At 32.9% G+C, this 14,034-nt stretch overlaps 1 protein-coding gene across 1 annotated transcript; it reads right to left on the bottom strand.

The window, feature by feature from the left end:
* On the bottom strand, window positions 672-1,613 carry LOC18594802. Its single transcript, XM_007022444.2, has 3 exons — window positions 1,478-1,613; window positions 1,047-1,330; window positions 672-909 (listed from the first exon to the last, which is right to left on the bottom strand). Exons 1-3 carry the CDS (start codon window positions 1,556-1,558, stop codon window positions 882-884), a joined length of 393 nt encoding a protein of 130 aa, XP_007022506.2. The 5' UTR covers window positions 1,559-1,613; the 3' UTR covers window positions 672-881.

Genomic DNA, 14,034 nt, shown 5'->3' with positions numbered 1-14,034 from the left:
GTACTCTTTCTCCGTTTGCTAGAGCCAATGGGTTGAAGCTAGCAGATCAATTTGGAGGAGTTATTTTCAGATTCCTAGCTAGGAATGAATAATATTCGACTCCATGACAGCCGTCCAATTTCTTGCTCAACAATATTAGATAAATTTGATTGATGGTAACAGTTTAACAAGCCAAAATTTCGTGTTGCATCATATCCTCATTCTTGTGTCGGTGGGTGACAACATTTTTTTTATATAGCAATTGAATGCGCAGCATTAAATAGATCTGCAAGAGGTTAATTTAATAAAGTAGAAGTCGGTAGACATGGATAGTTTGACAAGCAAAGGATTTCGGTATTAGATTAATGTTTTACCTGAGATTGGGGGGATGAAGTTGGGTGACATTGACCATAGCTTGCTTTGCAAAGGATTCTTTTCTTTATTGAAAATTATTTTGATTGTAATTGTAATTTTTATTTATAAATATAATTTAATTAAAAAAAGGAGTTTTTTATGTTTGTGTATGTATGTGAGTATATATATATATATTATATATATATATATATATATATATAATATATAATATATATATATATATATTATACTTACTATTAAGTATAGTTTATTGTTTCAATATACGATACAAATACTTCCACCTAAATACCAGAAAAGATAATAAAAAAAAAACCATATAGAAATACCCATTATTTGTATTATTATAATTTTATGTAATGATTATTTTTTCAATATATATTGGTATAAGCTATAAATTACTACCACAATCTACGATGGCCAAAATCCAATAAGAAAGTGCAAAAATTGAGAATCAAACAAAGAAATTTAGCTGCAACTCTGGAATGAAGCAATGCTTGATCAAGCAAGCCACCGCCGAAGACTTCCAACTATGCCTTCTGTTTCATTATGAGTTCACTACAAAGAGAAGAGATGAAAAGAATAAAGGGTAATATGAATTAGCTATCAAAGTTTTGAAAGGAAAAAGAAAAGAAAACAGTTCTGTTTCATTAAGCCATGAGTTCATTCTTCCTTAAGATTATGAAGAGAAGTACCGAAGAGATTGAGCAAGTTGAGCTGCTTTGGTAAAGTCTCTATTTTCTCTTGCTCTTAAGATTTCAAACATGAGAGCGAGCCGGATTTGGGTGCTGGCACTCTGCTGTATTACGATGGCGGTCTCTTTGCGGAGTTGGTCACATTTAGCTTCTATGGCTTTAAGTTTGTCTTTTAGTTGTCTTTGCTCCTCTTTCCTCCTTTCTTGTTCCGAAGTAACCTCTTCCATCTGTGCTGTCAACCCTCTCATCATACTGCTGCCCTGCTTTTTCAACTTCCCTCTTTTCTGATATAAAATGAAATATCAAACTAAGTTATTATTGTTTACTATCAACAAATTCTGCTTACCGGGCAAAAGAACAACTTTATTCTGCACCAATAAATGTCTTGAAGTTTACTTTTCGAGAAAAAACAAACAAGTAGAAAGAAAAACCTGACGTTCCCTTGGCAGTAATCTTGAATTTAGTGCTGCGGTAAAGGGGGACATGTTCTTGCTTCTGCCCAGCGAAACCATCTTCGCTCACTAGCCCCTGGTTTGATGTACTCAAGTTATATAAATTGTCCATAAATTTTCCTCCCTTTATAGGGCGATACATGTATATATTTAGTTTGACGTGCGTGGGAAGGTAAAGTTTAATTCCTTGCGTTTACATCTTGACAAAGTGGCCCGTATTCGTCCTGGGCCACACTTGTCGTGGTTGTTATGCCAAATTGTTGACGAATGCACTGTGAGAACATTGAGGAAGATAGAAAATTTAAGATCTGAATCCGTCCAAATCTAGACAGATTTCATCCAAATCTCGAACGAAAGAAGATGATGAAGATGTAAAATTGATGGAAATCATAGTCGTAAACTGTACAGAGGTCAGAAAGAAAAGAGGTATCCAGAATAGACAATTTACTCAATAAGTTATTTATATATATAGATAGTCAATCAATCTAAAATCAACAAAGCTCCTCTCTGTCTACTCTCGCCCGACTACAGCATGTTTGTTTATTAAAACCAACGAATATCGCACGTCTCTTACGAATTTGCTGTGCTAAAAGGACTTGTAAAACGAACCAAAAGAAGGATTTTACTAAGTTAGCCCTTTAACTGGACAGCAAGTTATTGTTTAACAGGAGTTTTATTTGTTTCAAAAAATAATCACAATATATTAGAAAAATTAAGCTTAAATCCTTTGACAGAAAAGTCATGATAGAAAAGAGAGATGATTGGGTTTTCTTCTCCTCAAAATTCTAGCACTTCTCATTATTTCATATTATATGGTGTTCAAAATTGATAAAGAAGAATAACGCTCCAAGAGAATTGGATGAAATAATAAAAAGAAAGAAGCAGTTTCTTTTGCATGTTGAAACTTTCATTTGCTAATTAAAATTTCACATAGTTTATAATACCAACAAAAATACTTTATTTTGGATATGGACTTTAACTTGTTGATCCCAAACTACGCACTATTAGGAATTTCAAGAATTTTTTATATTGAATTAGAGAGAGAAATTACAGAATGATAAAAAATGATAAGAAAGTAGTTCATTGAGTAAGAAAAGGTCTGCAAGGCAATCTATAATTATTTGGTATTTCCGGATCTACATCCATTACCTTGACAATGCTTGTCAAGAATTTTTATATCCAAGTTCATTAAAATAAAAGAATTAATAGTTTCTACTAATCTTTTAAAGGTGAGATCTCATGTTATACAAACCCAACATATACTTCCAACATTGAATATCACAATCAACTAGTGTTTTTCACACTCATTCTTACAACCAATGAGTGTTTTCCACACTCAATCTCACAAACTTATGGCTTGAACGAATATGTAACTAATTACTAACTTATCTAAATACACCAAAACAACCCAAATGAAATTACAATAAATTAAAAATAAGAGTCAAGCACTATGAACAAATGTAATAGAAGAGTTCTTAGAACTATCAGCTCAAATTTCTTAATTTTGATCTTTCCGATTTTTGTTGAAGCTTTTTTATTTTTGTCTCATTTAATAAGAAATACGATTGCGCATAATCAGTTTAGGGCTTTCTGTCGTGCAGGTTAATTGGTTAGTTCTTCATAGCCCATTAACTAGTTGAATCCTTGGATTTCACTCTTCATGTTGATCACTTGACAAAAATTTTTTGATTGATTGAAGTGGTCAATTGCAAACTTCAAATCTTTGCCATGACTTTAGACACGTTCAATCGCTTTACTTGTTGCCTTAATCGATTAATCTGAACCTTAAGAGTTTTTTAATCTTCTTTGGAGCATTTTAATTGCTTCAAGATAGAATATTAGTTAATTAGCTATTGTTTTGACTAACTTCGAGTTCATAGTTTCAACCCACTATTAATTGACTAACCCTCCATCTTATTTAATTAACCTTTATAGCACTCAAATGAACAAATATAATAAGAATTCCCTCTCTTCTCAAAACCCTCCCTCCCCTCTCTTTTTATCATTTCTTCAAATATAATGCATTTATTTGCATGCCATCAATTATGAGCTTCCTTGGGGTGATTTGCTCCTTCCAATTTCACCTCGTTAGTATGTACCCAATAATATTTTTTAAAAGTGATTTTATTGGTACTAAACACTTATGCCAATCGAAGTCTATGCTGTTTGCAAAAGGCTTCTTTTAACATATAATTACTCAACTGTGCTGAACCATAATTGTACAATTCCATATCTATCCACTAGTACTCAATGGCAAATTCTCATACCTAAATGAGCTAAGAAAACATTGTCGAATAGCTCTCTACCCTTCACCCAAAAAAGTCCAAGCAATAGAAAAGAGAAGTCCATTGACGCAAAAATTAAAACTAATCACTTTTTCTAATGTTACTTCACAATTTAGAAAAACCACTAGATCATATAGTTCACATGTATCTGCACTACATATATTGATGAATGTTAATGAGTAATGATATTTTCTATATATTGTTTTCTTCAATTAACCTTTTTTAATAAAAAGAATGCTTTCAACAGAAGTTTCTCCATTACATTAAAATTGGTTATCTTCTCTTCATTTGAGCTACATGACAAAATATGTGAGTAGAGGCGGGCCACACTACCCGCAGAGAGTTCCCATTCAAAACAAACGATGCAAGATTTGCTGACGTTTCCTATTGCACCGCTCACGACTCGACCGATTTCGTTCTTTATCGGTCGATAGCAAGCTGACTAATCAGCCGCCACCCAATAACGTGTTCGAAACCCCTTCGCATGAACTTTCTTGGAAACTTCATCGACATAAACACTAAACTTGTTGTTGGTACTATAAAAGCAATTAGGAACTTTCTTGGAAACATCATCTTGACATACACGCTAAACTTGCTGTTGGTACTATAAAAACAATTAGGAACGTTCTTGGAAGCATTATCTCAACATAAACACTAAACTTGCTGTTGGTGGTACTATATAAAAGCAATTACGAACTTTCTTGGAAACATCATTTTCTCTCTCCTTATCTTTTGGCTTTCATTCATGCTGCAAATCTAAACTTTACGGTATGCTAAGTATTGATCATTTCTTTTCATAGTTATATAATTGTGTCTGTTTGCTGTGGTTGCGTAATTTGCCCTTTTTCTTTCAGTTTTTAGCTTCTTGTTGTTTATCAATAAAATAAATGTAGAATTGATTTCATCGGCGTATTCTGATGCTTTGAATACAATATCTTTTCTTTTTTGTACTGATTATAAAATACAAAAAGGACAGGTTGACTGACAGATAGAGAGATTGCGAGAAGTCCATGGCCCCAAGACAAATGGCAAGTAAATGGAACGTTCCCATTAAGAAAAGTCTCATGTCATTGAAGAAAAGGGTGAGGGTATATTCCTGGAAGGTATAGCCTTATCTTCATAGCCTGTCTCCCATTTTTTTCATTCTTTTCTGGCGAAAACTCGCTTTCTTTCCCTACAAAAGTAACTAAGTTCCATTATCATGCCAAAATAGAAGGGAGCGAGGAGATCGAAAGCAGAGTTAGCTGCAATAAGAGAAGAAATGCAGCATACTAATGTAGAGCTGGCAAGGCTTCTTCACCAACTTGTCCAAAGAAAACAACTGATAAGATCGGTGGCAAGGTCCAACAATTTGGTCAATCACTTCGTTGAAACAACAATTGCAAGTTGGGAAGATTAAAAGAGAGGGAACTGCCTGAACCCATCTTTCTTTCTGCTTGGTTTCTTTTGTACTATCACCTTTTTATTGATTTTGTGCTATATTCTTCCCCTTGGTGAAGGTAATTAGCTTTATTTCTCCTTTTCTTTTTCTTTTTGCTTTTAACCTTTTGTTGTTATTTTTTTTCACAGAAAGGACAAAACACAAAGAAAAAGAAGAAAAAAATAAAATTTTTATCATGAAAAACAAAAGAATAAAATAGAATTACATGAACAAAAGAGAAAAAGTGAACTTTTATCATAAACAAATTCTTTTTTTACTGTACAAACTAAGAAACAGAGAGTGTCTGGTACTGTGTGTGCAAAAGATATTGAAGAACAGTCTCTTCCTCTCTTTATGGAAATTAATGACCTGTGAACAACTTTACAATGCTGTGGAATTAAACAAGGAAATGTTTATAATTTTTTTTTAGGTATATTACTCAAATAAGTCCTTGAATTATTCAAAAAAGTTTAAATAAGTTATTATTCTTTTATTACTTCAATCAAGTCTTTATATTTTTATTTTGAATTAAATAAGCTCTTATAACTAATGATTAACGAATTGTTATTGGTTAAAATGACAGTTGTCATTCTATATCCACGTGTCAATGATATGACGTTGATGTGGAGAGTGAAAAATGCCATATGATCATGTTATCATGTCAAATTAGTATGCTTATTTATATATTTGGGGAAAAAGGGATTTGAACCTTGCCCTTTAGAAAGAGGAAAATCATGCACCAACCAATGAATCAAATGTTTGGGTGCATATGTTAAATTAGTATGTTATGTCATCATTAATTATGACATATCAAGATGCCACATCATTATTAATTATGATAGGTTAACATGCCACGTTCGTGTTACGCGACATAAAATGACATATGACATTTTGACTAAATCAACTATTAGTCATGAGGGCTTATTTGACTCAAAATAAAATAAAAAAAAACTTATTTGGTTCAAAATAAAAGTATAAGGCCTTGATTGAATGCAATAGAAGTATAAGGCTATATTTGAATTTTTTGCTTAGTTTAAGAAATTTTGAATAGAGGCATCAAGACCTTGCTACCAAGAAAGAAAGTCTTGAAGAAATTCTCGAGACCTATACAAGAAGTATGAAGACTATAGTCAAGAAACCTAAAAAAAAATAGGACTATTTTTAAAAGTATCGAGGCCTAGGTCCAAGGTGTCGATGCCTGAACATCATACTTAAAAAAAATAAAGAGCTAAACTTGTCTTTTGACTCCCTAAACTAGAAGTATATCACAAATTCTGAGGTCTGAGGTTTTCTAGCATTCCTCAATTGCCAAAGCTTTTATTTGCCACCCTCTCAACTCTCTTTCAAGCTTTAAAAGCATTTTTCATTAAGAGCAAGTAATTTCTAGCTTATAATTTGGTTTTTCAACATTATGGAGGTAAGGAAATTATTTTCTAGCATCAAAGTTTATGGGTTGTTTTCCCTTTAAGGTTCTATTAAATCTTAAAAATGTGATTTTTATCTTAAATGCTAGGTTTCAACTATTTTCCAGCTTTAAGAGCTTATCAAGGTAAAGTTATTACTAACTAAAATTAGTTTGGGAGGCTAGAGTTTTTGTTTAAGTATGAACAACAAGTTTAATGGAGATTTAGACTAGTTGGCTAGTGATTTATGTTCAAGATTATGCTTAGAATGCAATTTTACAATGCTAGGAACAATATTAATACTCGTTTAATTATTGTTGAGCACGGTAGAAAAAATTAGTATGTTTAGATAAGCCGAGTACTTGACAAGAAAAGGTTCGAGATGCTCCAAAAAGGTTTGATGAATTATTTGGTTAGTATGATTTTATCATTATCTTATAAATGAAAGGTGTTTGTGATTGATACCACATTTGTAAGAAGTTTTCAATCTAATATATATATATATATATATGTAAATATTCTACTATGTGTTAGCTTTCAACAAGGAGGGACAAGTCCTTTCATGTGGTTTAGACCAAACCACCACATCATGAGATCATGTGTATGATGCATGTATGTTCTAATGTAATGCATGTTTGGCTATTTGCACATGCTATATGAGACGAGAATGAGCATACGATGTATACTATGTTGTAATGTATGTGATGCTTATTTCCACATACTAATGAGATGAGAATGAGCACAATGATATATGCTATGTTGTAAGGTAATTGATGTTGATACCACATGCTATAAGAGATAAAAATGAGTATATGATGAATGCTAAGTTGAAATATATGTGATAATGATTCCACTTACTACATGAGATGAGTATGAAATCATGATTAAATGCTATACATTTGAGAATATTGCATGATCATGATGAATTTAAAAAGTAACTAAACTATTTTTGCTAGGCAGAGAAAATATTGCTAAGTTAACCCAAGGGTAATAGGGGTTTTACTATTATCACTTTGAGAAAGAGTGAGGCATTGATTCCACTATAAGAGTGAGGTGGTGATTCCATTCCCAAGATGCACCATGTATGTCTAAGAGTGGTAGGGGTTTAACATTGCTTAAGATGTCCATGGGTGATAAGGGTTGGACCGTCACCAAAAGCTATCCAAGGATGATGAGGGCTTAACCATTGTTAACTTCTTAGGCCATTGAATGTATTTTGATTGATGTATGAGATGTTTATTGATCTATTGTATGTAATGATAAAATAGCATATAAATGAGGTTTCTTAGCCAAGTAAGTTTGCAAGCTTAGTCATATGAGAGATCTCAAGTTTAAAAGGTCAAATGAAGTTGATATATATTGAAAATAACCCAAATTTTAGGTATATATGAATGAAGTATTGAGACCTTAAGAGGAAGTCTCGATACCTGTGAAATAGAATGCTTAAAAGATTTTGTAGAGGAAGTCTCGATACCTATAGAAGAGGTATTGAGACCTCAACTAGAAGTATCGATACCTCCCTTGAAGGTATCAAGACCTTAGTTGTAGAATGAGACTTTTAAGCCCTTTTTGATGTGTACTAAGAGGTTTTATGCTACAAATTTCTAAAGGTTTAGGTGACTTCAAATGGCTTCGGAAAGCATTACAAGGTTTGATTAAATGCCGTGTTCAATGATTTGAAGATTTAATATTCAACTCAAGTGGTTTTAAGTACACTGTAAGATTTGAACTATTTCCAATTATAAGGATCTAATCATTGATTACTAAAGTTATACATGCATGCTATTTAAAGATTATATTTGTGGAAAGCCTAAGCCCCTTAACTTGTCCCCTTCTTGTATTCATTCATGAAGTTTTTTGTGACTCACACGTTAGTTTCTCATATTTTTGTTATAGATTAGTGATTGCTGCTAGCCACTTGTGTCACGAAGACGTGATCCATTTCTCTTCTGGTAGGTGATTTAGCAGCCATTTGCAACCTAGAGGTCGAGTCATGTTTCGTTGATGAGTTGTTCTTTATTTATGTTAATGTTATGGATTTGTAGCCTTTCATGGCATTGTGCATATTTTACTGACTTATTTTTTATGGCTCGAAGGCCCATATGAGCACCAAAGTGCAAGTACATGTTTAAATGAGATGATTTTGAATTATGATTTGAAATGACATGATACGAGCATATGAGCTTTCCACATGTTATGAGGCAACATTCCATAACGATGTGATAGCAATTTTCCACAGTTTATATGTAAAACTCTGACTTTTCATCTAAGTGTAGGTTGGAAAATTTCCAATAAAGATGTACGAATCGAGTTATTTCTTTATAAATTTTTGAATTAGTTTCTCAAACCATGGAATTTTAAATTTATCCTTCATATAGTGTTTTAATTGTGGAGGAATGATGGTCAAAAGATTAGATGAAAAAGGAAACCAAAAAAATGTGTTATTGCGAGTGAAGGCATGAAAGGTTGATCCCCATGAAGAAAGGGTCGATCCTTATGTGTTTTGAGGATCAAAATAGCTACTGGAAGTAAAAAGAATAGACTCCTAAGAAGGAAGGCTCAATCCCTAGACAAAAAGGTATTTGGAATAGGTTTTGCAAATGGCTAGGATCAACCTCTATGGAAAGAAAAGTCGATCCCTACAAGAAAAGTACTTAGAAAGCTTTCGAGAGACTTTAGAATCGACCCCCAATGGGTAAATGGCCAATCCCTACAAGTTAGAATGCTTGGAACAGCTTCTGGGGACTCAAGGATTGACCCCAATGGCTAAATGGTCGATCCCAACAACAAAGGAAACAAAAATTAGCTATTGGAAATGGTGGCATCAACATCCAAAGGACCAAAGGTTGATCCTAGAAAGTTTGGGCAGAAAATTTAAAAGCCCAAGATCAACAGCTAAGGGTTTTGGTGTTGATTCCAAGGCTTCAGCATGGAAAAACTGTAAAACCCAACTCGAGCCCTAGATTTCACTTTTCACTTTTCTAGCCTCCAACTCATCTCCAACACCATCCAAACCTTCTCCTAACCACTCCAAACCCCATTGGACAAAGATTCATCCTTCCAAACTCAATTCTAAGGTAAGGTTTGGCTTTTTTAAATTTAAATCTCATGAATATAACCTAACTCTAGGTTTTTACAAATTTCAGCATATTAAATCATTTTGAGCAAGGATTTTGGGGGTTTTGCTTTCTAAGGAGGTTGTGAAGGTAAGGATACTTAAGTTTGTTTATTTTATGAATTGAGTTTGAAGTTGAGAAATTCATTGTAGGTTGTTGTTTAATTTTCTACTCATACAAGTGTATGTATTGAATAGATAATATAATAGTTTAATTGTGATTCTTGCTTTTAGTTTTTGTTTTGATTTTAGTTTATTTAATTTTTATTAGTTTAAATTTGGTTATTCGAAAAAGATTAAGGAGTTTTAATTTTAGTACTTAGTAAAGAAATTTAATTCAATTCTATGTGGGATTAACACTCTACTTTTCACTATATTACTTGTTTACGGTACGTAAACATGCATGATAAAATCAAACAATAAAGTGCAATGAATAAGTATAAGTAGTGAAGAGTAAATTAAAGAATAAACAAATTAAGAACAAATTTTCAAAACTCTTCAAAGTAAAGTAAAATACACAAGTATAAATAATGAAGACAAAAGAGAAAATGTAAAATGAATTTATAGAGGTTGAACCCTTCATTGCTTCCTAGGTCCTTGCCTTAAGCAAGTTGAGGAGGTTAATACACTATTGAATGATGTCAATACAATGCCTTTTAAAGGTTTAAGAATAACTATTGCCTTTTCAAGGTTCAAGCAAAACCTTTTGAAGGCTAAGGTATAACCTTCATGCCTTTTAAGGATCAAGCACAATCTCTAAATACTACCTTATAAAGGTTAAGGTATAACCTTTTTCTCTCTTACAAGATTGAACCAAATATACTTTTAGAAAGTGGGTTTTGCCAAGTAAGTACAAGCAAGATAGAGTATGATTAACGCAGAGATGTATACAAAGAATAGGAATGGCAGAACAAAGAATTTGAAGCTCAAAGATAACATAAAAGCTAAGTAAAATAGTGTGTTTTGCTTGCTCTAGCTTGATTTCTCTTTCTTTAACCTCTTTCTTTCCATAAGATTTGATTCTTGATCAAATGATGTTTTTTTCCACTCTTCTAACCTTGTAAATGTTTTGGAGAAGTCTTTTTTATAGTTAGAGAAGCTTTGGAGTAGTTAGAGAAGGTTTGGTGCACAAACTAGCTATTTTTCAAGGTTCAAGCACAACTTTTTCACTTTACCCTTTGAAGGCTAAGATATAACCTCTATGCCTTTCAAGGATCAAGCATAATCCTTACACACAACCTTTTGAAGGCTAACGTATAACCTTTATGCCTTTCAAGGATCAAGCACAACCTCTAAATACTACCTTATAGAGGCTAAGTTATACTCTTTTTCTCTCTTACAAGATTGAACCAAATATACTTTTAGAAGGTGGGTTTTGCTAACTAAGTACAAGCAAGATAGAGTATGATGAATACAAAGATGTATAAAAAGAATAGGAACGGTGGCACAAAGAATTTAAAGCTTAAAGATAGCATATAGTAATACATTATGACCACCCAAATGTCAAGACAATCAATATAGTTTGACTAACCTTTCAATGTATAGTACTTCAGTGTAATTTGATCCTTTTATCATATATCCCAGATAGAGAGAAAGCTTAGCTTGGGGTCTACTTTCTAACTTATCCATATTAGTCCTACAACTTCCATATTGACCTATTAATATTACCTTGTCTAAGGATTTGTAGTCAATATAAGCCAAGAGCAAATGAGATATGTCCCTTTTAAATCACTCAAGGTGATGAACCGTCTATGGATTACTCATTCATCTTTGTATGCTTCATGCTACACCTAAAAGCACCCTGTTTACACATCTAATCGCCTCAGACTTGTAGAGGTTAAATCAAAGCATGACAATTCACATACAAGATGACCTAGTATCACATGTCTAAGAATTACTTACACTACTGACACATGAGAGTATTTTCATAGACACTTGAGTGAAATACCAAATGGAACTCTCGCAGCAAGTTATGTTCAGTGAACTTGTTCCTTAACAAGCACCCACATACTATCTTCAAGTATCTCACATACTTCAACCTATGAGATTGGTTGTTTACTTCCAAAGTAAGGAAGCTTAGCATGTAAAACCAAACCCTATAAACACATGTCATGACATACATGCACTAAGTAACATGTTATTATGCTAGGAAAGCACCTAAGAATAGACGAAACCTAGTATCATACCTAACGGTACACTTGAGTTGATTTAACCTTGAACTAGTTCAGATAGGAATCGTAGGATGAAATTTAATATTTTATAGTCCAGGAATAACTAAAATTGATTATTCAGAGTTCGAGGGTTCATTAGGGGTAAAATTAAAAATTTTGATGTTTAGGGGCAAAATCGTCATTTTGCCACCTAAGATAATAATTTGATCATGGAGTGAAATTTTTACCAAGATTAACTATTTGGAGTATAATTTAATGATAGGAAGTGAAAAAGTTTAATTCTGGTGATTTCTGGAGTGTAGGGGCAAAATAGTAATTTTGCCACCTGCGAACCAAATTTAAGATTTTGAGAGAATTTAGATCAAATTTGACAAATTGGAGAATGGTATGAGTATAAGGGATGAAAAATATGTCTATGGGCAATTTTTCAGTTTTTTGGGCAAAAATGTAATTTTTCACTTTTGTGGGGGCAAAAGTGTAAATTTCAAAAATTGCTCCACCGAGACTTTGGATAAGTCTGAGAATTTTATCTAAGCTATGGATATATGGGACAAGTGTATGGTGAAAATTTGGAAACAAATGGATGAAATTTTAAAAATGAGCCAATGGGAAAGTGACACGTGGCATTTTTAATGATATAATATTATTTTAATGAAAAGTCAGCCCATTTAAACCCCATTTTAAGTGCTGGCCAGCCATAAAGGAGAACAAGAGAGAAAATAAAGAGCAAAGGAAGAAAAAAAGAAAAACCAAAGAGAAACAAGAAAATTCAAAGGGGAATTCGTATTTTTTGCCCGTTTACGAGTCTAACAGTAAGATTTTTCGACTTTAGCTTCATTCCTACCTTACCTATGCTTTGTTTCCATTTAGCATGTTTGAGGAGAGAGATCTAAATGTGACATCAAGGGCTGGATGAAATTCTAGGGGAGAGATTTTGGAATTTTTAGGTTTTGATTTTTAGTTAAATTGGTAGTTTTAGTTAGTTAAATGTGTTTAGAAATTAAATTGGGCAAGAAAGCATTAAATTTTCACAATACCCACCCTTGGCCGAATCTGCAATGAGGTACAATGATGATGATCTGATTTTTATTCTAAGAGAAATGAAGAGAAAATGATGAAAAATGGTTAAATGTGATAGAAAAACAAAGTAGAAAATTTACCAAGTTAATGTCCCATTTTTGGCCGAATTTTCCAAGGAAGAGAGTGAGCTGATTTTGGTGATTTTAGAGAAATATTGGCTGATAATTAATGGTTAGAAAGGTTGGAGAGAGAATGGGACAATTTAGAGCTAAAATGAAATGCGTTAGCAATTTATCGGTTAAAGTGCCAAAAATAGGTTAATACCGCGTTTAAGCCGTTTTAGGCTATTGCATTTCATACCATGCATTAGTATAGGATTTAAGTTAATTATATAGTGATTTAGCATCAATGTGATGAATTGTGTAAATTTTTGTAATGTGTCTAGGAGGAGAGCCTTCNTATGAAACGAAAATGAGATTAAAACAAGATTTTTGATGTTTTAAAAATAAATGTGGCAAATAAAAATATATTGTGTTGATTATGAAATTGAGTAATTGGAGCATGTTAACTGTCTTGAAAATTATATATTTTCCTATGAATGGCTTATGAGATATAAGTATATGTGGCTATATTTTGTAAGTGCATTGGGAAATTTATATAAGTTGTTTTTACTATGCAAGCTGGATAAATAAATAAAAGCCACGTTATACTGTCGAAATTTTATTAAAATTGGTGGGTTAGTCACTACAGTGACAGGTTTTCGTGGACTGCCTATTAGAGAGGCACGGTAAACCCGGTTATATAGTTACTCCAACTGTAGAGGCGATGAGGGTAACTCCCGGGGTAATATTAGAGCTCACTTCACGTCGAACCCCCACGTGAATGTGTAACTCAACCAACGCCAAGGAACGGCTGGTTTTAAAAATAAAAATGTGTTTCACATGTAAATGTTATAACAACCTTGGCGGACTCGGTTAGATGCCTCGGCCAAGGTATCCCCGAGGATTAGTTTTGGCTTGAGCCTTGTCTTAATAAAAGTTATAAGCCCTGACAACTGTTTTGGTAAATTACAAATGTTTTATGGTTTAAGGAATAAATTGAAAACCTTATGAAATGGTTTGT

The sequence above is a fragment of the Theobroma cacao genome, chromosome 7 (assembly GCF_000208745.1).
Source record: "Theobroma cacao cultivar B97-61/B2 chromosome 7, Criollo_cocoa_genome_V2, whole genome shotgun sequence".
NCBI lineage: Eukaryota > Viridiplantae > Streptophyta > Magnoliopsida > Malvales > Malvaceae > Theobroma > Theobroma cacao.
This window is presented reverse-complemented; position numbering and strand designations above follow the sequence as displayed.